Source organism: Archocentrus centrarchus, chromosome 16 (genome assembly GCF_007364275.1).
Source record: "Archocentrus centrarchus isolate MPI-CPG fArcCen1 chromosome 16, fArcCen1, whole genome shotgun sequence".
In the NCBI taxonomy this organism is placed as follows: Eukaryota; Metazoa; Chordata; class Actinopteri; order Cichliformes; family Cichlidae; genus Archocentrus; species Archocentrus centrarchus.
In genome coordinates this window covers 23,440,059-23,468,015 of record NC_044361.1, presented here as the reverse complement: position 1 = coordinate 23,468,015, position 27,957 = coordinate 23,440,059, and the positions used below count along the sequence as shown (strand labels likewise).

The 27,957-nt window shown below is 40.6% G+C and overlaps 2 protein-coding genes across 4 annotated transcripts; one reads left to right on the top strand and one right to left on the bottom strand.

Annotated features, from left to right (window-relative positions):
* The first annotated feature begins 22 nt into the window (after nucleotides 1-22).
* cdh17 (cadherin 17, LI cadherin (liver-intestine)) lies at nucleotides 23-13,855 on the top strand. 3 transcript variants are annotated; one of them, XM_030750096.1, is made up of 19 exons: nucleotides 23-99; nucleotides 1,615-1,671; nucleotides 2,129-2,224; nucleotides 3,559-3,696; nucleotides 3,827-3,962; nucleotides 4,905-5,063; nucleotides 5,367-5,519; nucleotides 5,838-6,043; nucleotides 6,145-6,276; nucleotides 6,366-6,513; nucleotides 6,691-6,900; nucleotides 6,987-7,063; nucleotides 7,168-7,347; nucleotides 8,235-8,479; nucleotides 9,132-9,262; nucleotides 9,538-9,765; nucleotides 9,874-9,984; nucleotides 12,790-12,906; nucleotides 13,047-13,855. In XM_030750096.1, exons 2-19 carry the CDS (start codon nucleotides 1,624-1,626, stop codon nucleotides 13,136-13,138), a joined length of 2,607 nt encoding a protein of 868 aa, XP_030605956.1. In that variant the 5' UTR covers nucleotides 23-99; nucleotides 1,615-1,623; the 3' UTR covers nucleotides 13,139-13,855. The 3 variants fall into 3 exon arrangements, with proteins under 3 accessions (XP_030605956.1, XP_030605957.1, XP_030605955.1); XM_030750097.1 differs by lacking the exon at nucleotides 23-99 and adding an exon at nucleotides 346-364; XM_030750095.1 differs by lacking the exon at nucleotides 23-99 and adding an exon at nucleotides 1,379-1,456.
* Nucleotides 13,856-16,746: 2,891 nt separating this feature from the next.
* Nucleotides 16,747-27,753, bottom strand: pdp1 (pyruvate dehydrogenase phosphatase catalytic subunit 1). Its single transcript, XM_030750186.1, has 9 exons — nucleotides 27,662-27,753; nucleotides 24,359-24,683; nucleotides 24,112-24,279; nucleotides 23,097-23,308; nucleotides 21,612-21,693; nucleotides 20,899-20,993; nucleotides 20,639-20,807; nucleotides 20,304-20,522; nucleotides 16,747-18,616 (listed from the first exon to the last, which is right to left on the bottom strand). Exons 2-9 carry the CDS (start codon nucleotides 24,608-24,610, stop codon nucleotides 18,236-18,238), a joined length of 1,578 nt encoding a protein of 525 aa, XP_030606046.1. The 5' UTR covers nucleotides 24,611-24,683; nucleotides 27,662-27,753; the 3' UTR covers nucleotides 16,747-18,235.
* Between the last annotated feature and the right edge of the window lie 204 nt (nucleotides 27,754-27,957).

Sequence of the window (27,957 nt, the reverse complement as noted above, 5' to 3'; positions counted from 1 at the left end):
TAAAACATTGGTGGTTAGGAGCTGGTTAACGTTTGACCAGAACAGGATGGGGCTGCTCAGATCAGTCTGACAAGTGTCTCACTTGATCTCTCCTCTAAGGTAAGCCACTTCGCTCTCTTGCCTCCCAAGTTTGGGGTTTGTCGAGATTTAAGAGAATGTCTTTGGAGTGTGTCATCAGAAACAAACAAGAATGCTTGTGTTGGCTTTTATAGACTGTGCAATGAAGGTTTCAAATGCATTCAGTTTATCACTGAAGTGCCGTGATCTTAACTTGACTTTGGCAGGGCCTTAGATAAGGTGTTGGCATATTTTACTACCTTTATACTCTCCTTCTTCCTGGATTGTTCCCAGCATATGAGAAAAGGTAAGTGAATGGGAAGCTAAATTTGGTTTATACCAGCTGAATTTATCCAGACAGAGGTCAACCAGTCATTGACCTAAAAGGATAAAGAGAGAAAGGCCTGTAGCTTTGAATCTATGTTTGTCTATTTATCCCAGCTTTAGTTTAATCCAGTATCAAATGTACAATACAATTACAATTTCTTCTCTGGATGCCTGTTAAGTTGTTTTAGGTAGACATTTATAAATTGGTAATACTGCTGAAGTACTTGTCAGTCTGCTGAGCAGCAGGTTAACTACACAGAGATCGATATATTAGTAAAGTGCAGAACATTTTCAGGCAACTTCAAGTACACCTGATAAATAAGATCAGGGTGGTGACTTGAAAAGTGTCCTGTGCTACAAAAAGGTCATTCGCCATGACTCAATGTCACCTTCACTCGAGCAGTTGACTTCACCCTTCTGTTTCGCTTGCACTTTACAACTCCAGGATCTGTAAATGTGTTATTTAATCAACATATTCCTGATTTACAACTTAAGTACAGACCTAAATAGAAAAAATACACAATTTTGTTTAGTTTTCAGAAGTGAATGTTACATTATTTCTTTAGTAAACCAGTCTTTTAGGGTACCGGGCTTACAATTTGGATGATATGAACTCTAGATTGAAAGCATCACTGAAATGTTTGATACAGAAAGTGATCATTCAGTGCATTTAATGTAGCATATTTTGGGGGGGGGGGGGGGGGGGGGGGGGGGGACTGATGTTTAAAGGCAAGATGCAGCAAAATCTAAGTCACTGCAGTGAAGTTTGGGTGTCATATTATACACACCCTTTATAGGAGAAACAGACTCGGAAATGAACGCCGCATTAAAAGGCACTGGCTTTCATTTTGCTCAGTGCACTCAGGTGGGTGGTTCACCTGCTTGTGAAGGTGGAGTAATATGTGTAATCACTTGAGCACAAAGTATGCACACAGAGCGATGCAGTGCATGCGCGGATTCAAGGACAGAGGACACACTTTCTTTGTGAGTCTGTGGTTTTTGAACCTCAATGACACATTGTGCTGAATGGAGGAAAAAGTTGAGCGGGTTTAAAGGTTTCTCGGTGGACTTGGTAATAATACACTGCATCAGTTCTTTAGTGTTTTTGCAATTTAACAGCAGAGCACAGTGAATATTTTGCAAAAACTGTAACCCTTTGTGTAACCTTAAACAATTTTTTTTCTATCCCCCATATCTCCTCCTCCGCCTTCTCTTCCTCTTCCTTCACAGGCTGTGATAATGACACCCATGGTGCATCTGTTGTTGCTCCCATTGCTGTTCAGCATTGTGAGTACATAGCGCCGGCCAACTGCTGCTGCTGTTCTCCGATACATATTCAAATACATGAACCTGTTAAAAGATCTGTTAAATAGTCAGTGTTGATTAATGCTACAAAGGAAGCGCAAAAAAGAAAATGCTCACAACTATCAGCAAGGTTAACAAAGAGTGTGTAACACAGCCCTTGGTAACTCATTTTAAAACACTTACAGAAAGTGTTACTAAATTGAGTCTGGGCCCTTTGTCGGTAGACTTTGCTCTCTCATCCTGTGGTCGAATATAAAAATTCCTCCACTGTCAAGTCATTTTGGTTCAATAAATAACTGGGCTGTAAATACTAAGCCCTCAATGCTTGACTGTTTTAAAGCTAAAATGGCAAATTTAGGTATGAGTGTGAGAGGTTTAATTTTCCCTTAGCCTGTGATGTAATTGATGACCTTTAACCTCTGTTTCTGTGCTATGATAGGCTGGTGGGGAGGATCTGGAGGAGAAGAAGGGCCCCTTTGAGAACACAGTGCTGGATGTGCCAGAGGCGACTCCAGTGCCCTATCCCTTGTATCAGGTAATACACACATGGTAGCACTGGTGCACTGGCGTCCTGTCCAGTTTCGAGGTAGACGAACTGCACATGTGCCGTGCGCTCCATTTATCACAACTTAATCACATAAGTGTCACTGCACCAGAACATACCCCTGAGAAGTTATCTTAATCAAGATTGTAAGATAACAAATAGTAAAAGAAAAACTGAATATAAACTAAGGTATCAGATCTTTGTTGCTTTGTTATTGCTCCTCTATCAGCCATTTCACAATCCTTCACATTTACATTGGTGTGTAAAAGTTTCGCATGTTGTTTTGAACTTCGCTTTCATCAAACAGTCGTCTAATTGCAGCAGCCGCAGCTTTGCAGATCTTTGACATTTTAGTTGTTTTTTTGTTTTGGGGTTTTTGGTTTTTTTTTGATAATTCCGGAGACATTTAAGGCCAGTCTTCCTGATCCGCCTCCCACAAATTTGATTGGATTTATTGGTATTGGTATTGATCAAGCTGTTCACACAGCAGCTCAGCAGGTTTGAGGGCCACTGAACATGCTGGCCACTCCATTATCAGCTGTCTGCTTCCACTATGATAGTCATATATAATTTAGAGCTGTATTTGAGGTCATAGTCTGGTTGTTGGACAAGATTGTCTTCACCGAGCAGCCAGTCCCAGACATGGCTTTTTCTTTTCAACTCGCTAAAAAAGGTCAGCATCCTGGCATCGGCTTTTGACTGTTGATGCGGGGATCAGATTTTTGCAGGCACCGTTTAATAGAGCTGCAATCTGAGGACCTGTGAGGTGTCTAGAGGTCAAATACATGCCGTTTTGCTGAGCCAGTTAGAGCCAGTTTTGCACTGTTCTGTGAAAAGAGAGGCTGCTGAATGGAATACGTTTTTGGTTTTTATTTTGGCAAATTTCCATAAGGAATACATTTTTAGTTCTTAGAACAAGAATACGCTGATAGTTTCATTGGAAAAGTTCCCTTTTTTTGGGCTGCTTTGAGTCTATAATCAGGCCTGCAAAGCCTGATGCTTTAGACACTCGGCGCTCAATCAAATGTATAATAAAGTGAATCACCAGATTCAAATTTTTACATTTATTTACTAATATTTACTAACAGCCAGAATTTATTTTATTTTATTTTTTATAAAACTTGCAGTCTTACTCAGATTAACTGTCAAGTATGTGAGCATTTAAGGGTTGGTTGGTGTTTGCCCTTTTTACTAAAGGCACGTGACTGTTACGTTTCCCTTTTGTCTGAGATCAAATGAAAGTCTTAAACAGCTGTGAATTAACCTGTTATTGTGGTCAAAGTGTCCTGATCGTTCTCCTTTCCTCCCCTTTTTTCACTCCCTAGTTTCAGGTGAACCATCCAGATGTTAATAATTTCAGCCTGAGTGGAGAAGGTGGGCAAGACATCAGTATTTCAAAAGATGGGTGGCTTTACTTGAAAAGTCCTCTGGACTGGTCTCGAGATGAGCACTACATTCTTAAGGTAACACAGTCTCTCTGTCTTTATTGAAAAAATACAGAAAACTGTGCTCACATCACATTAGCCACACAGCACATGCTTGTGTGTACTTTTGTGTATAAAAACTCATGTTTGTGTGTGCAACTGGATCCAGGTGGAGGCGCTGGCAGATGATGAAGTGGTGGATGGCCCGATTTATGTGACCATAAATGTTTTGGATGTCAACAACAATGCACCATTCTTCAACCAGAGTTTCTACACCGCTGTGGTCCGAGAGAACAGCCCAGCAGGTTGTGCACACTTCTACCTGTTGTGACATTTCTCCTTTGCATATTTTTATGCTTCCTCTCTTTTTTGAGTACTTGTGAAACAGCAGGTGGCCTTACATCCCATTCATCACAGGCAGTAATAAGAGCTGCTCCCTACTGATTTCATCTTGTTTAAGTTGGCACTTAAAAAAGGAAAAAGAAAGGATAAAGGAACCCTTTGTGCCGAAGAGTGCATGTGATTAAAGGAATATAGTTATTTTTGCCTGTTTTGCCCCATCACCTGCAAATCATGCTATTCATACGCAATGAGCATATTTTGCTTATTTAAGGTATTTCTTTTTGCTCTAAAATGGCATAATGGGAGGGGAAATAAAAGGGAACTAGAAGACTAGAAGGTCACTTGGCGAGTGCATCCTTCAGAGCCTTATTTCCCAATTTTAAGTGATCTTTTCTGCAACACAATTTAGCTTGTCCTTCCTTTGCACTTGTTTCACCTCTCTATCAAGTCTCATGAAATTCGGGATGTTAGATTTTATGTAATCTTGCTTGCGTACAAACAACAATGAGCACGTATTTCAGTTTCAGTTCAAAATAGAAAATAGATTTAAAATGTTGGTGTTTGGCAGTGAGCTTTCCTGTTTAGGACATTAACTCTTCCTATGATGCATCAATTAGGAAAAAAACATCAGATACACTGTAAAATATCTTTCTTGCAAAATAATTTTTCCATTGTAATAAATGAAGGCAAAACAATGTTTGCTTTTAATGCAGGAAACTTGCCTACCCTTGAAACCAGGTGGTGTGTTTGTTAAAACAAAGTACAACTAAAGTGTTTCTCATAGGATAAAGCATGCAAAAGCACCACTGTAGTTTTGTAAGACAACCTTTTAAAAGATTCCTTTGGGTTAAGCGGTATTTCTCTCTGTACACTGAATTTAACATCAGTTTTCTGTGTGGCTGTAGGTGTCCCATTTACCCGAGTGTTTGCATTGGATCGGGATGACCCTGAGACTCCAAATTCTGTTCTGAGATACAGCCTGATTGCCGAGATCCCCAGCACACAAAACACCCAGCTGTTTCAGATCAGCCCCGACACTGGAGAGATCTCCACCACAGAGCAAGGTAGCACACAGACACAGATGCACAGAGCTACGTGCGGCATCCATGGGAAAGTCTGTAATCTGTGGCTGCTGTCTCTGCCTGGCAGTATAGCGCCACTATAAATCCAGATTACTCAGATCATCTTGTGTACTCAAGATTAATGCTGATTGAAGGCAGGTTGCCTAAATGTGTCACGTGACGCTCATCATGATTACTCTGAGTTTGTGTAAGCACTTAAATGAGTCTGTTTTTCCTCTTAGAAATGTGTCTGCAATGTGTGTGAGCATGCTTGCTGGTGTTTGATGAGCGTGTGTTTTTTAACAGGGCAAAAGCTGCTAGAGGCAAGAGGGGGCATCCAGTATGGCATAGGAGAAGATCGGAGCGTTGAATCCCTGAAGAGGAGGTTTGATGACTACTGTTCAGTGCAGGAGATCCCATATGAACACAACCCGTTCTTCACCTGTGTGCAGAAAGCAGGTTTGTTTCCAGAGGAGTCATCAGTGGAGCTGGACTATTAACACTGTCTGGTCGAATCTACTGATAACATAACTGGACTGGACTGATGGATGGTGGTAATGTAGATAAACAGACTGTAATGAAGAAACTACTGTCAGCGATTAGTGCTGGGTTGATGAGTTCAGCCGGGGAGAGCGGTTTAGCTGCGTCCATGTGACTCAGCTTTTCAAAATTAGAGATTAACTGAAATGTTTTAGTCATTTTTACCCTGCAGAAAAACTTGTTGTTCCCTGTGAAATGTCTCTAATTGAAATCCTTATTCTCCCCCTGTGGTGTCAGAGATGAGGAGGCGGAATGTGGACCCTCTGGAAGACCCAGACTACACCCTGTTTGTGCGCGTGGAAGACCTGGAAGGAGCTTCAGAGAATGCGCTGAGTGGAAACACCAGAGTCCAGATTGCTGTGCAGCAAAACCTGTGGAAGAACCCTGGACCCATTCGTATTAAAGAGAACTTAGATGAAACATATCCTCTAGTCATTGCAAAGGTTTGCTGGGATTCATATATACATACTGCTCACTACACCTCCCCTGTATTCAGCAATTGACCATCCTACCCTGGGTTCTTCTTGTCTCTCTCTACATCCAGGTCCAGTCTAATGAGCCTGATGCCATCTACGAATTGGTGCAGAAGGAGCGAATGCTGAAATTCCCCTTCTTGATCACAGCAAATGGAGAAATACTGTTGACAGAGCAGCTGGACAGAGAAGAGAAGAACATGGTAGATGACCCATTTGATCAATAAGTTATGCAGAAATAAAGACCAACTTCTATGAGTTATTCTTGAACTTCTGTTGGATCTGTTTTCAGTACACCCTGGTGGTGATGGCAAAGGATAAAAATGACCAAGAGGTGGATCCACCCATGGAGATTCACGTTTTGGTGGAGGATGTGAATGACAACGCACCAGTGTGCGAGGAGGAAACTGTATTTGAGATACAGGAGGATGAGCCTGTAGGTAAGATCACTCCTTCAAGGTTTGCAGCATGCTACATGTGGTGGCTTATTCAGCCACCGGAGCCCTTTTAATTTCATGAATATTTTTAACTTGTAAGAAAATTTGTAAAAAAAAAAAAAAAAAAAAAAAAAGTTTCACAATAGACGTGAGGGTTTTCACTGGTTCTTGTTATTCCAGGCAGCCTGGTAGGACGGCTGATGGTCCATGACAGCGATCAAGAAGAGACACTGAATTCTATTCTGACTTACACCATCATATCCCAAAGTCCAACCATCGCATCCGATACCTTCTCCATCGACGACGCTTCTGGAACAATTCGTGCATTGCGCTTGCTTCGGCGAAGAGAACAGGCGGTCTACAACCTCAATGTCAGAGTCAGTGACCCAGGTAATATACTGTATGAAAGCACACCTGTAGGCTGAATTTAGTTAATATTTTTAAGTTCAGAAGTACTTACAGTTTTTCGCTCACAGATTTCAGCACAAATTGTAAGGTCGTCATCAAGGTCATTGACGTCAACAACCAACTGCCTGTGTTTGAGGTGAATGATGTAAGTATAAGACGCATTCGACGCCCGGTTCTCGCTCCTCACGCTGTTTGGCTCATATTACTGATGTTACTGATTACTGTGTGTGTTTCTGTGTTTGTATGCAGTATGGCAATGCAACTCTGGCAGAGGATACTCCTCTGGGACACACAGTTCTGACCATCAAAGCAACAGATAATGATGACCCAGACACCGGCAGCTCGATGATCGAGTTTACCATCACTGGTGGAGACGTCTTTGCTGTGGAAACTGACGGCAAAGGTGTTGGTCATGTGGTTCTTGCTAAGGTGGAGTATCTCCGTTCTCTCTCCCACATAAATATGCACATTTGATTTTTTGCAGACTTTGATCTTTAAATCCACCTGCTTCAACATGTCAGGTCCCTTTTAAAAAGATTAAACCCTTCAGGATGGAATTTTTTGTTTGTTTGTGTGTATTTGTATTTATATTATATGCTCACTTATAATGCTGCCACTAACTGTCATAAATTCATATTGAAAATAATTCGTTCTCAAGGTTTACACTCATGAATCTAATGCTGTCTATAAAATGCAGTATAATACAAAAAAATCTCTTGAAGTTGCAGCTAAAAACTTACAGATACTATATTTCACCTTCATGATCACATACTGCAGAGAAATGCTGTTAAACATCACTTTGAGGACATTGGATTTTTTTCCTTAAATTATGACCTAAATAGATTTTTTTTTTTTTAAATAACTGGGTGTTAATTAATTATCTGGACTGTACCCTCAGGTTTAAGAGCAGATCAGCTACAGGTCATTATGTATGCAGCAGAAACAGAGTTTTGTCCTTTATCTTTTTATCCATCCATCCATCCATTTTCTTCCAGTTATCCAGTTCAGGGTCACGGTGGGGCTGGAGCCTATCCCAGCTGTCATAGGTCATCAGTCTCCTGCAGGGCCATTTTATAACAGTTGTAAATGGTTCTTGTTTGCCCCTAAACCTGTATGTCCATATAAATATACCTGCTCTGAATTCCTTATTTGGGTTTTAAAGTCAGGAACCCATTGTTGGTTTAATACCTGCTGATTGGGCTTTACTAACTAGTTTCACATATACATTATACTATAATGAGCATCTTCTCTGCTTCTCTTCTCTTTGCTCCTTTTTCTAAAAAACACTTCTTCTTTTTTTCCCTCCTTCCTAACAGCCTCTGGACTTTGAGTCCTCTTCCACCTACAGGCTCCAGATTGATGCTCGTAACCCAGAACCACTCATGAAAGGTCTCGAGTACGGCAGTGAGTCTACCACCTTTTTTACTGTGTTGGTTGCTGATGTAGATGAGGTCCCAGAGTTCAGTTTGGACATCCTGGATTTGACCGTACATGAAAACTTCACCAAAGGATCAGTGCTGCTCACCGTGGAGGCAAAGGACCCAGAGGGCAAAGAGATCGGGTAAGCACACACTGGAGACTGCTCAGTGTCTGGGTCCTGAGTGCTTTAAGAGTGCTAACTGTACAAGGATTTAATGAAAGCTGTTACATAATACAGCAGATATATACAATGAAGAACAGGAAGATCCAGCTGAGGCTAATGAGCTACCCTACCTTAAGCTAGGGGTCAATATGTGTAATTATTTTAAGTCAAAACTTTGGTCTTTTTCTTGCAATGTTTCTGGGCTTTAAGATGGAGTGAATCTGTACCAAAAATCTTCTAGTTTGGGAAACCTTTTGCAGAGTTGAAGCAGCTGAGCACTGCTTTTAAAAACAGTTTTTCCTTAACTGATCACAATCTCTCTCTTAGCCTGATAGATGAAGTGGCTGGATGCTGTGTCCACGCTCTTACAAGATGTAATGTATGATAGTAGGCTGAATATAAACACACCACATGCACAGCATTAAAGCTTCGGCATTGTTTACCTGGTTGATCACAGAGTACTGACTGCTAGTTTGAATTTTCCTGTGCTGGGACTATAATGTGTACACAAAGCAGACCATTGATTCGTTTTGACTACCGATGTTTCCCCTGGCCACCAGCTGAGTGTGTGCTTTGTCATCGACTGGGCCAGAGTGATGATTGATGATTGCGCCACTGTGTCTGTGTGCAGTTTTAAGCTGGACGGTGACACTGAAGGCTGGCTGGAGATCGACCCTGCTACAGGAGTAATCAAGACCAAAGAAAACCTGGACAGGGAGAAAGTAGAGACGTTCAAAGTCACTGTCACCGCCTTTGAAAAGGGTGAGATGAGACACTACTCTTGAGTTCATTTCTTTATAGGCCACACAATGTGAGACACATTGGCTAGAATGTTTTTTTTTTTCCTTAAAGAAACATCATAAGAAGTATCTGCTTGCAAACTCTCTCAGTACCTTTCAGAAGCATTAGATGCTACTGTAGTTATTTGTGTATTTGAGGCCTTTGACCATGACATACTGACTGCTGCTCACCTTCATAAACAAACGAGTCTTGAGTGAGACCACTTTTCCCATGCTTTCTGATATTCCCTCTGAAAGAGAACCCGAAGAATTCTGCTGAGCGTGACCTGCATGTAAGGTTGTTGGATGTGAACGACAACACCCCCAAACTGATTAGGACCCAGGCCTTCATTTGCACGAAGAATGTCAAACCTGTTCTCATAATGGCCCAGGACCCAGACAGCAACCCTTTCTCCCAGCCATTCACGTTCACCTTTGCCACCAAAACTGGGAAATCACCTAACTGGGAGCTGGACCAAATTGATGGTACACCAATATCTGTAAAGTAGAAGCATAACATCAAACTATGTAAAGATGTGCATCTCTGCTTTCAGCTTGCTACATTGTCCTGGTTGTTCTTTGTGTGTCATGCAGCTACAACAGCTGAACTGAAACTGAAGAAACCACCAACTGAAGATAAAACCTTCTCACTCGCCATTGTCATTAAAGACAATGCAGGTGTGGGAGTCCCACAGAAGTTTGAGGGTGAGTCAAATGTCTAAAGGTTACATCTGGCAATGTTATATAATGTCAAGATAAAAGAATTTACACCTTCTGTCAAACTAAGGTTTTATTCATCGTGACATTTAAAAAAATATCTAGTTCTTATCAGGTCTTAAAATTAGGTAAATACAAGCTCCACATGACATATTACACCATGTTATTATTTAACACAATCTATGTCAAAATGCAGACAAAGTATGTGAAAAACTAAGCACATCCATTGATACAACACCTTGTAAAACCACCTTTAGCAACAATAACGTCAAGTGATATTTTTCTTTATGACCTTATCAATCTGTCATATCGTTGTAGAGGTGCATTCTTCTTTATAGCGTTACTTCAGTTCATTGAGGATTGTGGACATTCATTTATGCAAAGCTCTCTTAAACCACAACAGCTTTTCAGTCAGGTTGAGGTCTGGACTTTGACTGGGCCACTGCAACACTTTGATTCTTTGCTTTTTCAGCAGTTCTATTGTAGATTTGCCGCCATGCTTGGGATCATTGTCCTGTTGCATGACATCATTTCAGCCAAGCTTTAACTGTCAGACAGATGGCATCGCATTTGACTCTGGAATACTTTGGTATACAGAGGAGTTCGTGCTCGACTCAGTGACTGCAAGGTGCTCAGGTCCTGTGCCTGCAAAACACACCAGCATGTTTAACAGTTGGTTTGAGGTGTTCGTGCTGAAATGCTGTGTTTGGTTTGGTGCTGTGCATTATGGTCAAACATCTCCACTTCAGGCTCATCAATCCAAAGGACATTATTTGAGAAATCTTGTGCTTCCATGTTCTTGCATATTAGATTCTCTTCATTGCCTCCCTGTTAAATCCAGAATAGAATTTAAAGTCCTTCTTCTCACATATTAGGTCTTGATAATCAGGCCCCATCTTATCTTAAAGACCTCATAGTACAGTAGCGCTTCACTCTCAGACTGCTGGCTTACTTGTGATTCCTAGGATACTTAAGAGTACAATGGGACCCTTATGAAAATTAACCATGGTTTTACTATGGTTAAATAACCATGGTTTACCATGTAATTAAATGTAATTAAAAATCCTACTTCCTGTTTTTGATTATTCTTATGTGGCCTTTTTGGTAGCTAGATGGAAGTATGAAGTATGAAGTATTCATTGTTTGATGTATGCATTATTGCACTACAGTTTTGTGAAACAGATTAATGGAGCTATAGATTTAATTAAGAAAAATATAGCTTGTAAAAACCATGGTAAAATCATGGTTTGGAAAGACCGTGGTTAAAAAAAAAACATGCTTTGGAAAAACCATGGTAAAAATCATAGTAAAATAAAAACCATGGTAAGAACCATGGTTTATTCCAAGGTTATACTAGGGTTTAGCTGTAACCAAACTATGATAAAACCATAGTAATAAACCATGGCTCCCATGGTACTCAAAAAACCATGACAACTATGAAAAACAGGAAACCATGTTAAACCATGGTTATTTAACCATAGTAAAACCGTGGTTAATTTTCATAAGGGTTTGCCTTTTGTTTTTGTGGGTTTAGGGTGAGTGCTGGTGGGATAACTTTTTTTCTTTTTTTTTTCATTTTTACATTTACAAATATTTTTTATGCAAGAAAGTACAGTAAAATAATGTACAATGTATCAATGGTGTGTCATTTCGTGACACATAATTAGATTTATATCAGGTTTTTAGCAAAAGATTTCTGCAAGGATGTTTACAACATGTTTTCCTGATGTAATATTTGCTATCAAGTAAGGAATGGGTAAGAACTATGTAAAATGTCAAGCACAAAAATGTATGTGGGATATAAGTTTGTAGATAAATGGCCCCTCTTCTGTGGAACCAGCTCTCAGTTTGGATTCGGGAGACAGGCACCCTCTCTATTTTTAAGATTAGGCTTATAGTTAGCTTATAGTTTGGATCAGGTGACCCTGAACCATCCCTTAGTTATGCTGCTATAGGCCTAGGCTGCTGGGGGGTTCCCATGATGCACTGAGTGTTTCTTTTAATTCACCTCTTTTTTTTACTCTTTTACTCCACTCTGCATTTAATAATTAGTTATTATTGATCTCTGGCTCTCTTCCACAGTATGTGTTTTGTCCCATCTTTTACCCCTCAGCCCCAACCACTTGTGGCAGATGACTGCCCCTCCCTGAGCCCGGTTCTGTGGAGGTTTCTTCCTGTTAAAAGGGAGTTTTTCCTTCCCACTGGCACCATGTGCTTGCTCATAGGGGGTTGTTTTGACTGTTGGGTAATTATTGTAGGGTCTTTATCTACAATATAAAGTGCCTTGAAGTGATAGTTGTAATTTGGTGCTAAATGAATAAAATTGAATTGAATGTTCCTTCAAACAAGCCATATTTGTTCAGTCTTTTTCTGATTGTATTGCCATGAACTGTCATTTAACATCCTAACTGAGGCCTGTGGCTGTAGCTAATCTGCATGTCTAATGTCAAGACCTGCAGATTATTTTTTATTATGTCCTGATGTGTAAAATCTTCAAACTTAGAATTTAAAGTGGGTGTGTTTTATTTTTACCATAACTATTAGTGCCCGGATTAATGCTGTGGCCACTAAAACTTCCAGTCCACCATAGACCTCCCTGCTGCTAGATATGAGGTGGTAGAAACCAAAAATAAAAGCAAGGAAAGGTTGATCTGGTATTCATCAGGTGATGTCCCCACACTGCTGGATGGGTTAATAAGCAAATGTTTGCTCATATCACAACGAAAGGTGATGATATTTAAGTGTAATCAGCAGTCCCACCATAACTTACTCTACATCCTGTCTCTCTCCCAGTGAAAGTATGTAACTGCACAGAGCTGGGGTACTGCTACATCGCACCAGAAGGAAAGGCATTTGGATTGGGAATGGGACCCACCATTGGGATACTGGTTGGCATTATGGGATTCTGCGGTAATTCTGACAAACCCCAAAATAAATCCATTATCTGATGAGGCCAAGTCTCACACAAACTATTAGACTGTCCAACAATGTCATTGTGAAGTTTTGTGTTGCAGTAACTGACTTCTATTTTATGTCTCCTCCTGTTGCAGTTATTGTCTTCATTGTAGTGATCAAACGCATCAGCAAAAAGAGCCAAAGACAAGCTCAGGCTGGAGAGGAGGAGAGGAACGCCATGATGTAGACACAACACAGATGGTTTCCGAGTCGCTTTTATTTATATGTGCCAGTATCACAAATCACAAATTAGTCTCCAAGGGATCAACAATGTGTCCAACATTTAAATCCTCAATACAGATAAGATGAAAAGCCTCCACCCCAAGCCTTAAACAGGTCTTCCTGTTTAAACCCTCATAAACCCTTAAACCAGACCAGACTACAGGGACGACTCAAGGTTATTTTGATTTCAATTTTTACCTGTCTAATAAATAAGATAGCACAAGTACACAGACTCCTAAAACTCCCTCATAAAATTCTCCAAACCTGAAACCCAAATGAATCCTTGCAGATTTACATTAGCTTATTTTTATTTTATTTACAAGAGAGAGATGAATGTTATTAACAAATGCTGTGCATGCTTAATTAATCTGTTAGGTGGCCCCATGCTAATCACTCATTTATATAACAAATTGAACAAATATATTATGATTTCACTGCCAGACTGGCTGTTCCATTAGCAGTTTTATCATCTCCCACCATTTAATTATTTTTTTTTTTTTTGGGGCCCAGAGCTTGGTGTGTTACTCTGTTTAGTTTGACTGTAGCAGCTAACTGATGAATGTCTTGTAACAGCTGGAAAATGTTTAAACATCTCAAACAGATCATTTGTTTTTTGTTGTTGTTGTTTTGTTGTTGTTTTGTAAAGTGCATTTGCTGCTCTGTTTCTCAATAAACAGCAAAAACTGGGGACCACTTTGGTTTTCACATCATCGTTTTTCATTTCACACATCAGGGCAGATGTGGTGCAGTATGTGATGGGTGACGTAAGGTTTAGTACATGTCCTGTACAGTATCTCTTTTTTCAGGAAGCCTGTGGTTTGGGATTATTCTGCTTTTACTGTTGCATCCCCCTCCTCCTTCCTGCTTGTCTGCCACTGAGCAGTCAGGGCCACGATGCTGCTGCTGCAGAGAGCGATGCTCTGACTCATCTCTTTGTCAGTGGGAGACAGGACACAGATTGTTGATGGTGCTGAAAGGAGCATGGCATGATTTATTTTTTTTTTTTTTTAGCTTTTATGCAACACAAAGAGGTCTAAACAAACAAACAAAAATGCTTACATGTGAGAGTTGGAGGTGGTTACCACATGTGCTGCCCCATGAACACGCTTCCCTCCAATCCATGTGCCATGTTTGCGTGTTACTCTTGTGTGCGTGTGCGTGTGTGTGTGTGTGTGTGTTTGTGTTCAGGATGAGTCATCGAACAGCCTGTTACAGCTCCCAAAATTCAAACAGAGGAGTGGGATGAGCTTCATCCTCATGATGATGAACTTAACGTGGACCCTCTTCAGTGTTTATGTCTGCACTCTCTCCTTGCCTGTATCCCAGCAACACTTTCCACAACATATACACACACATTTATGTCCCTACTTTACTAGAGGGGCTTTTTTTCCCCTAATATAGAAGAACTATATTGATGTTTCCCCACTAAGATCAGCTTATTTCACACTAGTTTGCATTGCACATTTACTGCATAGGCCTAAATTAATCTTATGACTCTTTATAAGAACCAAGCAGAAGTTCGCCTGCTTCATCCTGTGTATTCCTTCTTTCCAAAGATACGGCATCTGTAAACTGAGGAGTGACGTTATCTAAAATCAGCACAATTTCATTCATTTCTAATCTAACTCCATGACAACAAATGCATAAAAGATTAGAACTGAAGCTGTTGCTGCTCTTAGCACTGTCTAGGATTGATTTAATTGCTTGCCTTTGTTGTAATCCTGCTCTCTGGTGAGTCAGTTATATTGTGAGTGGTGATTTCTGTTATAATTTCGGTAAGACAAAAGCCCTCAGTCATCGTTCACACACTAATCTGGAAATAATGTCCTTGCGGCAGCGGAAGCTACGTGTGTAACTGACTAAACTACTGTACGATGCAGAGGTGTTTATTTCCAGTAAGCTGTCAGCATAACACACCAGTTCTTCCAGCCACCTACAGTGTGTCAGTGTGATAATGAAATAAAATGCTTACAGTAAAGCATTCTTCTCTCTGTGACACTTTGTGATACAGCAATTCAATTCAGTTTTATTTATATAGCACCAATTCACAACAACAGCGCCTCATGGTGCTATATATTGTAAGGTAAGGATCTTAAAATATTAGAAAGAAACTCCAACAATTAGACTCCCTTTGAGCAAGCACATGGTGACAGTGGGAAGGAAAAACTCCCTTTTAACATGAAGAAACCTCGCGTAGAACCAGGGTCAGGGGTGAGGGGAGGGAGACAGGACAAAAAAATTGTTGCTGAAATCTTGGTTCAAGATTTTGAGATTTTCAATATGAAAGCAGCAGAAAAAGTAAAAGAGGCAGAATCAAATAGATCTCAATTTCAATCATTGCTTTTTGTGTTTGAATGCTGCATGGGAAGTCTTTTTCACTTCATTGGTACACCTTGCTAGTACTGAATAGAATAGAATAGAATAGAATAGAATGCCTTTATTGTCATTATACAGGATGTACAATGAGATTGGAGGGCCACTCCTGTTCAGTGCCATGTAACAGAAAATCAAACTCTCTAAAATGAAAATAAAAATATTACAAAAATATTATAATCTAGTATAATCAATATGATCAAGAGATATACAGAAAATAAACAATGTGTAAAATATACAAAAAACAGAATGTATAAAAATATATACATACATACCTACATTGGTGCATCTGTACTGGGTTGGAACCCATTTTTGTCATGGCACAGATTCAACAAGGTGCTCTATTGGACTGAAATCTGGTGACTGCGGTAGCTCATCTGCTTCAAGGTTTGACACGTGTTCAAAGACGCTCTTCTGCATACCCTGGTTGTAACTACTGGTTATTTGAGTTACTGTTGCCTGCCTTGAAGCAGTCTGCCCCTTCTTCTCTGATCTCTACAGTCAACAAGGAATTTACAGCAGCAGTTCTCTGGGTGAAACCCTAAAAATGTTTGTGTAGGAAAATCTCAGCAGATCAGGAGTTTCTGAAACACTCGGCCCAGCCCGTCTGGCACCAACAACCACACCATGTTCAAAGTCACTTAAATCACCTCTCTTCTCTCATTCTCAGTTTGAACTTCAGCAGGTCATCTTGTAATCTTGATCATGTCTACGTGCATAAATAATTTGAGTTGCAGTCATGTGATTGTAAATTAAAATATCTAACCAGCAAAACAGTTGAGCATGTGTATCTAATGTAGCGGCGGTGAGTGTATTTGGTGACTTGTGGCACACAGCTGTTGTACCAATGCCCACTTGGTAGGGCATTGAAAGGTTTGTGCTGTAGTTTAACCTCCTCCATATGACACTGGGTCTATTTGGTGCTGCAGCATCACCACCTAGTGGCAGCAAACACCGTCAGCATCCATCCTTCCCGATAACTTCCAGGACCATGTTGCGTCACTACTTCTCACAGCGTCACTGCAACATGTAATATTTAACCCACCTTGTGTGGTGTGTATAGTGACAACACACTGACATCCCAGGCATTTGAAGGTCAGACTCTTCAGGGTTGTGGCATTCCTGGCTGAAGCATTGTACCAACCCGGTGGCCCTCTTGTATAACCCAAAACAAGCCAAACAGTACCAGGATTTGTATATTCAGTATTTTATTAAAGCATTCCATATACAAAACTCAACCCACATAAGTTAAAAGTTATACATACAACAGTAATGATGTGTCGCATACTGCAAAAGCTGAATAAATATTTACTATTCAAACAGCTTCTTTTAAATGTACATTCTGCTCTTTCAACAATCACAGTCCTGATTTAGAAGTAACTAGATAGTTAGAGGAGGGTTGGTTTGCTGCTTTTATTCTCATCACTTCCCGTGTGTAACAGCCTGTTGCACTATAAATGACCTGTTATCAATGTAGTCCTTTCACCTTTCAATTTTCAGAAAAGTACAACAAACTCAAGAAGGTCATCAACAGGAACTCTGACTTAAATCCACTGCTATCAGGGTAATAAAATAGTGTTAAATATGGAGAGTAAGTCAATTCATTAGCACTACTTAAAATGAAAACGTAGCACAGTTAAAGCTGGGTAAATGCGTACTTGTAGATGTGCGCAGTCCAAGTGTTTGTGAGGTGCTTTTGCGCCGTGCTACAGTACCCGTGATTTGAAGTGAAAACAATCACTCATGTCAGCGGTTCCCAACCTCTCCAGCTTGTGACCTTTAAGATGAAGAGACGACTTCTCTTCCAAAGTTACTGTTTGTTTAAAACATAAGCAGCGATCACTCAAACCACAACCCCTCCCTCACGAGTTTTTCTGTGTAACAGAATGACGTTTCTCTCACTTAAAACTGTGAGCCCTCTATTTTACTTTGAGCCACAGGAGGTTTCAGAGTCATCTTTTAGCTCCCGTTCTTGAATATTTACCTCAACATTAGATACGGACGTAAATATGAACAACTTAACACTCACAATAAGTGGAGATCTCACTGTAAACTCAGAACAAAGCATCTGTCTTTAGAGTCACTAAGAATATCTCATACATTCTCACAAGTTAAAAACAAATAGATGCAACAACCCTGGTTGTAACAACAGTTTCTCAGAAACAAGCTAGAAAGTGAATATGATTGCATGCTGGACACAGCAGAGAAAAAGAACATGCTCCAACAGTGGCACGGCCCAGTTAAAATCTATATCGGAACAACAGGCAGAGTCAGCGCTGTCACTAAAGGCCTCTTTGCTTTTTAAGCCACTGCCCTTCGCCCACTTTGGAAGTTTCTAGATTTTCAAACCTGCTGAGCTCTTAAGCAGAAGAGGTTGAAGGTTTTGGCACGAAAGTCAGTTTACGACAGCGTCTAATCACAGAGAGAAGTGTATATGAAAATGGCAACAGTGGTAGCATAAATAACATGGTATGAGATATTTCATCCAGTTTTTAGCCGACATCTTCATAAGAAACTGCAGCACTGCATACAAACATATAAATTCTTTACATAGTGTTAAAACAATGATATTTAACAGTTGGACAGATACTTTCTGAATATGGCCTTTTTGTCATCAGTGTGCTTTAGATAAAGATCTACAGTGACAGAAGTGTGTGTACTGGTCAGTGTGACATGGCTTTTGAACAGCTCACGACTGGCCTTCCTGTCTCTGTGCTCCAATCACATGAGGGTTGAACTGTGTGATGATGATGGTGATGTCGTCACGGTACATGCGAGCCAGCTCCTCGGGCAGCGACAGCATCTTTGACAGCCTCTCGTGGTCCACTGTGCCAAACTCGTTGTTTCCCACCGCGTGGCGCATCAGGTGCGTGGCAGAATTCTGATCCTCAAACGCCGAAGACACGCGAGCCTTTCGCTCCTCGAGCAGCCCCTGCATTTGTCCCAAGGTGACCCTGTATCCTCCGACTTTGAGCGGCTGATGCTGATGGACCCCTGTTAAATACTCCCCGACGATACGAATCACTTCCTGCCTGTGGAGGGTCTCCCAGAGGCCATCAGAGCCAATCACCTGCCAATAGAAAAAAAAAGTCATACAGTCATCACGGGCTTAAAAGCAATGGCAATTTTGGGCTTTTGTACAGCATATATCTTTAATGGTTTGGAAAAAAAAGAAAAACAAACAAACAAATAAAAAACAATAATTGGGTGTACAAGTTTGAATATATTTTGGATTTTCTATAAGCCACACAGGGTCAAAAGTATACATACATTATTTACAAACACTCGCTTAAATCTTAATAAGTGGTGCTGATGATTCTACAATGTCATGACAAGACCAAGGCCTGTTAACTTCTCGCTAATGATCATGATTGACTACAACTGGAAGTTTCTCTTTGCCAGGATAATAATAATAAAAAAAAAAAAAAAAAAAAAAAAAAAAAAAAAGGGATTTGTTTGATCGCTCTCATTGGATTGACCAACACTACAAGTTATTTGGACGCATCACCATTTTGCCAAGGTCCAGAAGTAGAGCCCAACTGTCACCCTCAGATGAGAGAAAATTAGTTGGGATGTTCAGAAACAACCCAGGAACCACAAAGGCTCAAATTTGCCTTAAACTGGAAACTGCTGGAACACTAGCATCACTGTCCAATGTGAAGTGTGTTTTACATCACGATGACCTGAGAAAGTGCTGACCGAGAAAGAAGCCCCTGCTCCAAAATCATCAAGCTTCAAGCTTGACTGAAATTAGCAGCTGACCACATGGACGAGCCTTCTGGACAAACGCTTTGAGATGACACAAAGCTTGTTGGTCACAATGACAAGAGGTATGTTTGGAGGAGCAAAGGCGAGGCTTTCAAACCTAAGAAAATTTAGTCTGGATTAGAGAAAATCCAAAATAAATTCTTGTTTTTTAAAGTCACTAAAGATGTATGCTGTACAATCATTCCACACTGGAAAAAGAATAGTTCAAAGAAATCATTAAAAGCCTGACCACAACTGTAGGCCACAAAACATTGAAGTGTTTTCACTGAAGTTGTCATGGGAACTGTAGCTAACATTTATTCATTTGAGGAAATATTGGCACTGGGAATAAGTCATCTAAACCTAATTATTTCTTCACAAATACAGCCTTTGTTTGAAAAGGTCACAGAGCAATGTAGTTGTGGACCCTGAAGCTGAGATAATTCCTCTCTTAGAAACTGATATTTTCTTTGAAACAGCCCACTCTCTCTTTTTAAATGCAAAAAAGAAGCTGGAAAAAAAAGAAAAGAAAAAGGTACATCTGGAGGATAGACGCCTACTTTGAGGAGAACAATGGTACAAACATCAGGATTCAGAGCACATTATTCAGTTCTCAGAGTTAATTAGATGTGACTCACAAAATCTGTCAGTGATGGCTGTTTTTAGCCAGCCTATTGATAAAAAAAAAAAAAAAAAGACTCCAAATCCATAATGCATTTCATTTTATAATAAATTTCCAGGTTCCAGATCTCCAATTTAATCACAGGTTTAATGCTGGGCTCATTAACCAGAGTGTATAATCTTTATTAAGAATGGGGACAATGCTCCATAGCTAGTCATGACTGTAGATGTAAGAGCTTTAACATGTTAAAGGGCAGTATATTTTTGGGACACCTGTGAAAACACTGAAACAAAAGTGTAATTCAATAAAGATTAGCGGGCTAAAAATATCCTGATGGAAAACACATTGTTTGTATTTTGTATGAAACAGCAGCGACGCCGCCTCTCACCAGGAAGCGATCCTGTGGTCTCAGTTTGTGATACGTGATCTCAGGCTCAGCGGTCAAGTAAGGAGGGGTGTGATAGTTTGGGGGGATGAACTTGGTGTGCTCGTTTTCATGAAGCTGATCAGGTCCAGACTCCAAGACGCGCTTCTGCAGCTCAATGCTCCACTTGAACTTCACGTCTCCGAACGCACGGAAAGGCATGAGCAGGCCGAGCAGCCGGTCCTGATGATGAGGATAGAATGAAGACGGGGAAGGAGGTTTTAATCAATGTTGTTTAAAAAAAACAAAACAAACAAACAAACAAACAACCACATTGAGTAGATTAGCAGGTGAAATACCTGACGTATGACTGTTTTCCTCTCTGACTGAGGGTGTTCGCTCCGTATCCGAGCCACCTCGTTCTCGTTCTGTGAGTTGTGGTCATTCGAAAGTGTGTGAGCGCTAAACGAGCCATCCTCCTCCTGCACCCCCAAAACTGCACGAGCGTCTCCTGCATTGGCTATAAAGCTTCAGAAACAAGAACAGACAATTTTACAGAACAATTATTTTATAGCTGTAGTGTTGTTAAAACAGACTATTATATATTTATTGTTCATACAGGTCTGGTCCGTCGATGTGAGCCACACAAGCTGTTGCTCCAGAAAAGGCCACTCTCAGAACCCAGTAGTGCAAAAAAGCATTTGGGTCTCCAACCTGCAGAGCAACATAAAGCAGGAAAAGATGGTGCATATTAGATGGGGAGGCACTGACACCTGATCTCCCCTTTGAGCCATAAAAGTTTAAATTTGGACACACACATTTTTTGGCATTGCTACTGAGCAGTAATGTTATTCAATATCTCTCTTAATGTGTCAAACTGAACTCAATTCTTGGCACAATTTGATTCAGGCTTGCGTATCTGTGATATTTTGAATTTGTGCCTGGACATCTAATTCTTAACAATATCAGTTTACAGTACATGTAGGCATGCTATGGGAAGGTTTCTCATGCAACACTGTAGAGGGCCTTGGGCTGTAACTGCACCCAGTTGGCAGATTAATCACTGCAGGTTTCATAACAAACTTGCATTAGTATCAAACATCCAAAATTAAATCTGGTACATTTAAAAAAAAAAAAAAAAAGGCAGAAAATACATTAATGATCAAAATGAGTCACTGATACTCGGACTCTGATTTGAGAGTTGATTCAGGACTCCCAAGTTTTACAAATTTGTTGCAAAACTGAAAACTTGGAACATAGCCTAATCACATTGTTTTAAAATAAAATATTAGCATGTTCGCGAGGCATAACTTGGATTTTTAAAATTCTTACCTGAGCCTCTAGTGAAATGTCATTGTCGAGCCTCTTGAATGCATTCAGCAATGCTTCGCGCCTGTCTGGAACCTCACCTGGGCTAAAAACAAGGAAAACTAAATGTGTGAATCAAATAAAGCAGAAGCCACAGGCCGAGACTGGAGACCGAAAGTAATACTACTGGCAAAACAATATATCCACACCTCTGTTGGTGTGAGTATGTTGCTACCAGGTAAAGATGATAAAATAAGAAATCTTTTGCCAGGGCCAAAACACTCGAGAGAAAAATTATACTCGTCTGAATCAAAACAGTTAAAGCCCTGTTAGTGCTTTTGACTGGAAACAACAAAAGATAAATAATGCATTTATAAACATCGTACATTAACTGGACACTATTAGGTGCACCTTGCTAATACTGGGACCCCCTTTTCCCTCCAGAACCGCTTTAATTCTTCATGGCACAGATTCAACAAGGTGCTGGAAACATTTCTGAGAGATTTAGTTTCATATTAACATGATAGCATCACACAGTTGCTGCAGATTTGTCAGCTGCCCAGCCATGATGTGAATATCCTGTTCCACCACATCCCAAAGGTGCTCTATTGGATTGAGATCTGGTGACTGCGGAAGCCAGCTTTGTGACATTGTCCATTATCATTACACCACCAGCAACAGCTGGAATCATTGATACAAGGCAGGATGGATCCATGTTTTCAATTTTGTTTACACCAAATTCTGACTTTACAATCCGAATATCACAGCAGAAATCATAACTCAGATGAGCTGACATTTTTACAATCTTTTACTGTCCAATGTTGGTGTAGCCTCAGTTTCCTGTTCTTAGCTGACGGTAGTGACACCTGGTGTAGTCCTCTGCTGCTATAGCCCATCTGCTTCAAGGTTTGACATGTTGTGCATTCAGAGATGCTTTGCTGCATACCCTGGTTGTAAAGAGTGGTTAGCTGTGTTCCTGAAGCACTCTGGCTAATCTCTTCTGACCTCTGACATCAACAAGGCTGCTCTCTGGATATTTTCTCTTTTTCAAACCATTGCCTGTAAACCCTACAGGTGGTAGTACTGTATGGGAAAATCCCAGCAGATCAGCAGTTTCTGTTGGTGCCTGTCTGATACCAACAACCACGCCACGTTCAAAGACACTTAAACTCACCTCGCTTCTCCATTCTGATGCCCAGTTTGAATTTCATCAGTTTGGCTTGACCATCTCATACATGCTGAAATACAACAAGTTGCTGCCATGTCACTGACTGATTAGACATTTGGCTTAATGAGCTGTTTAATAGGTATTCCTAATTAGGTGTCCATGTGTACATGCCATGAGCACATGTTTGTGAGGCAAACACTGATTTGAGCCAGCAGAGGCTGTTCCCAAGTTTGAGAAACAAACTGCTCTCATTTAAATACAAGCTCCTGGGGGGTTGTCTGTTTTTTTTGACACAGTGGCCTTTGGACATAGCTCTATATACTCTGTTTTGCATTCCTCACCTTGTTAGATCAATTAATTCCTGCCAGTAGGTTCGGAGGCTGTTGAAGTAGAGCCTCTGAGCCTCCCTGCTGAAGTAGTCATTGGGGTGTTTGTGCCACTGCAGGATGGGACTGAGGGCCCTGCCAGCCTCAACTGCTGCCTCAAGCTCACACAGAGTTTCGTGGGGCAGCAGTGACACTGCTATGTAGTAGAACAACCTCTCACTCAGTGCCTGCAGAGAAGGGAGTTTCAATTTGCATAAGGAAATAGTGCCACTGCATTAAGGCGTACAATGGCGGAAATAACATGGAATCCTGCATTGTGTACTCACAGTTGTGAAACCTTTAAAATATTTGCACATGATGAAATATTTACACACTGTAAGTTTGCAAATTGCAACAAAGAAATTTCTTCTACTCAAGTATTTTAGGACATAGCTACTTTACCAAATATCTGATTTAGAAAAGAACATATTAGCTATGCTCTTAAATTAATATAAGCCCAGTAATTTAGCAGTTTGGATTTGCACAGTGACATGATGTGGGATAAAAAAAAAAAAAAAATCATTCCGAGCTATACTTCTAGAGAAAAGGAAGTTAACGAGTTAAAATGGCATGCAGGACAACAGTCTCAGAGCTAGTGACAACAAATATCACTGAGGAAAAATAACCACAAATTATCCACAATTATGAGGTTTTTAAATTGAATTTGAAATGTGTGAGTTTTCCCTTTTAAATATGAAATCCAGCATGAGCTAAATGACCTACTATATGGACAAATTTTGATAAGGAAATTGGGGGCTTGTCATGAAAAATGAGAAAGAAAAAGCAGTAAGGTTTGAGTGTTGTTGTTGAACGTGTTGGTGATTCGTAAGATCACAATATTTAAAAATTGACATCCTGAAGACTAATGAACATCCTCTATAAAAGCATCACTTATCCAATTCGAGAAACATAATTTCCCATACGCTTCTAGAGAAAAGGAAGATAACCAGTTAAAATGGGATGCAGGCTGAGAGTCTCAGAGCCGGTTTACCTGTGCACAGGCGCAGCCAGCATGGCCATCAAACACACCGAGCAGCATCCCTCGCGTCTGCAGGCACGTGGCTGCGCTGCGACGATCTTCTATCGGAGCATTGGCTGGCAGCTGATTACTTTCGAAACCCATCACTGAAGACACATTTTTCCCATCAAACTCTGGCACCTGGGATCACAACATGAACGATAAACTACAGCAAAGGCAAGTATAGACGGCGAGATACATCATACATGACCACACAAACCTTAAAGCTGTACTCGTTGGCTTTAAGAATGGAGTTGACCTGCGGAGGGGTCAGGACGTAGCTGTGGAGAACTAAGGATGTCTGGTAACTTCTCGATGGCTGGCGCCTTTGCCACATGTGGGATGGCTGTCTTGAGGCAGGCCGGTGAGTTACGGGCCCCAACTGGGACTGGTGTTGTTGGCATGGTAACAGAGTGGAGGCAAAGGCCTTGGAGCGAGGCAAAGCCCTGAGTAGCTGAGATGTCACAGGCATGGCTGACCGTGTCCTGCAGGCAGGCGCGCACACACACACACACACACACTCTGCACTGCAGATGTATGCACACCTATTGAAAAGGTACAGAGGTCAGAGAGCAACAGATGGATGTCCTTTAAGTTGCATTCATCAGCAAAGGGCAGAGTGTTCTCTGCATGCACCATTAAGCAAACAACGTGCAAACAAAGAGGGATTTGCAGCTGGTGGCAAACTTTGTGTTTGAGTAACATAAAAATAGTGTTCCACAGTAACTGCCGACGTGATACAGCAATATTTGAAAGTTAATATCCGGACAAATCCTTGATATTTGTCTTCTTTGAAACCTGACCTTTGCAGTGGCCACTTACATATTTTGCCTGTGGGCAATTTAGATTTTATCAGTTCACTGGTTTAAAGTTGGGCTGTTGATTAACTGTTTGTTAACTCTTCTGGAAACTTTATTGAGCTTAACGCTAAACCTAATTAAATTTCACTCCCATGCTGTGAAACTGAATAGTTCTATGTAAATATCAGTGGCAGTAAAGGAAAGTATGAGTTATGTACAGTTAAGCTTTAGTAAAAATACAAACATCTGGTTCTAAAAAAACAACCAAAAAAAACCAACACACACACACACACACACACACACACACACACACACACACACACACACACACACACACACACACACACACACCACATAAAACTGATTATCTTATGAAGTTAGGATTTACACTCACTGGTCACTTATTAGGTACACCTGTTCAACTGCTCATTAATGCAAATATTTAATCAGTCAATCACATGACAGTAAGTCAGTGCATTTAGGCATGTAGACATGACTACGATGACTTACTGAAGTTCAAACTGAGCATCAGAATGAGGAAAAAAGCTGGTGCTGTTCTGCTGGGGTTTTCACCACACAGCCATCTTTAGGTTTTACAGCAAATGAATCAGAAAAGAAAATATCCAGTGAGCGGCAGCTCTCGGGTGGAATTGTCTTGTTGATGCCAGAGGTCAAAGGAGAATGGAGAGAATGATTTGAGCCAATAGCAAGGCAACAGTAAATCAAACAACCAACAGCCATGGTGTGCAAAAGCATCTCTGAATGCACAGAACATCGGACCTTGAAGCAGACGGGCTAAAGCAGCAGAAAACCACACCAGGAACCATTTGTGTCAGCTAAGAACAGGAAACTGAGGATACAGTTCACACAGGCTCTTCCTGCTTTGTATCAATTAATGCTGCTGGTGGCGTAATAATGTGGGCCCCATATTACTAATTGAACATTGTTTAAACACCACAGCCTACCTGAGTATTGTTATTGACCATATCCATGCCTTTATGACCACAATGTACCCTTCTTCTGATAGCTGCTTCCAGCAATATAACACATCATGTCACAAAGCTCAAATCATCTCAAACTGGTTTCTTGAACGTCACAGAGTTCACTGCACTCAAATGGGCTCCAGTGTCACCAGATCTCAATCTAAATAGAGCACGGCATTTTTTGATGTGGTGGAACAGGAGATTCACATCATGGATGTGCAGCTGACAGATCTGCAGCAACTGTGTGATGCTATCATGTTAATATGGAGCCAAATGTCTGAGGAACATTTTCAGCACCTTGTTGAATATATGCTCGAAAGAATGGAGGTCTAATGTGGTACTAGCAAAGTGTATCTAAAAAGCTGATGAGCGGGTGTATATTTCTGAACAAAAATGCTCTCATTCAACTATTAATGTGTCTTCAAAGTGCATTCAGAGTAAGAATGTCAACCCTAGAAAATATTTTTATACCCAAGTTATTATGTCATAATCTCGGATAGCGGCAGTATAGAGCCTCATTTAGAAATACAATGACAGTAGCTGATTTTTTTTTTTTTTGTTTGTTTTTACAGTTTGACGAGCGTTAACTCTTTCTGTCCTGGGATATTGAGAAAAATCAGGATTAGAGATAGCACCACTGGAGCAGACATCTGGCGTGAGTTGTACTCTGCACTTTTCTCCAACTATAGGTCAGTCACTGTTAAAAATAGCTCTGACAGTAACGTCCCCCTGACATTTAGTTCTTGAGTAATGCTCTGACTGGTCAGGATGACCTAGAGAACTGGGTCCTCACTGCAACTCTTCATACAATCTGCCCTCATTTCATAATGTAAGACGAGTCACAAGAACAGGGTGAAAAAAGAAACCAGTCAACTAACAGATATGACCATGAAACTGCCTCAGCTGATTCTGAAAATAGATATTTTAAACATTTCAAAAGCTGTATATCCTGATATGCAAATAAAGCAGTATGCATAGACTTCCAACAATCAAAGTGTAATAAAATAAACACTTAAATGTGTACTATGGGCGTTTTCTTTCCATTATTCTAACAAACTTGACTCTTACGAAAGTAAAAAAGCCCCAGAACTTTAAAAATAAAATTACCAGCTCATAAAATAATAAATAAAGAATAAATAAATACGTTTTCCTGTCTGAGATGTAGCTGAAGGACCCACCACCCCCCATCCAAAAAAAAAAAAAAAAGTGAAAACCCCGTTTAAGTGTGCGGATAAGATGCAGCAACAAAGGTGATGGATAGCTCAGGTAAAAATCGGCCCATCACAGTGACAGCTGCCCCCATATGGAGAAACTGGGCTGCCAAAAAAAGCAGAAAAAAATAATAAATAAAAGAGCTCAAACTGTGTGTGAGGCACATAAAACCATGAGGGGCCGTCCCAGCTCGGATCTCTGCAACAAAGTTGCCATGTTTTTTGACATTACTAGCCTTTCCTTGCAAATTGCGAAGCAGCTCTACAAATCGATCAGCGAGTATCGTAGCAGCTTGACACGGGAAACAAGCGAGAGCAGTCTCAGAGCTACGACATGACAGTAACACATAGTAACAGAAGCGCTCAAACGGGAAAAGCAGCCAAATTCATGCTAACGGCAGCTAGTGGTGTCCAGGTTACACCCACCAAATTGGACAGTGTGCCTATACCAGATAAAAACCCTCCGGACTTCACTGCATCTTAATCTATGAGAGGGAAAAAGTGTAAACGCAGCAAAATTCAAACTTACCTCAACCAGCGGATGTAAAGAAGTTATTTGAGCTCATAGCTTAACACCGACCCCTCCGGTCTGTATCTATTCGGGAGCGCCGCACGCTGACGTGAACCCTGATTGGCTGAGGGCTGACAGACGTGATTACGTTCACTCATGGCCACATGCACAAAGTGGATGTGCTTTTTAAAGCCCTGCTGCAAGATAGGATCAACTCTGCCACTGACCCAAGAAAAGCTGTCTGCTTATATTTTTTAATGATTTGTCAACTAAAGAACAACACAGTCTTAAAGAACTAAAGTTATAATGAACTG

Bases quoted from the DNA above. Each gene is read 5' to 3' on its own strand.
- cdh17 (XM_030750095.1), top strand. From the start codon at position 1,394: ATGACACATTGTGCTGAATGGAGGAAAAAGTTGAGCGGGTTTAAAGGT. The intron at 3,963-4,904 runs GTTGTGCACACT...GTGTGGCTGTAG, and splicing joins CCGAGAGAACAGCCCAGCAG to GTGTCCCATTTACCCGAGTG. The intron at 7,348-8,234 runs GTGGAGTATCTC...CCTTCCTAACAG, and splicing joins GTCATGTGGTTCTTGCTAAG to CCTCTGGACTTTGAGTCCTC.
- pdp1 (XM_030750186.1), bottom strand. From the start codon at position 24,610: ATGCCTGTGACATCTCAGCTACTCAGGGCTTTGCCTCGCTCCAAGGCC. The intron at 24,280-24,358 runs GTTTGTGTGGTC...TTGTGATCCCAG, and splicing joins CCAACGAGTACAGCTTTAAG to GTGCCAGAGTTTGATGGGAA. The intron at 23,309-24,111 runs GTAAACCGGCTC...CCTTCTCTGCAG, and splicing joins CTGGCTGCGCCTGTGCACAG to GCACTGAGTGAGAGGTTGTT.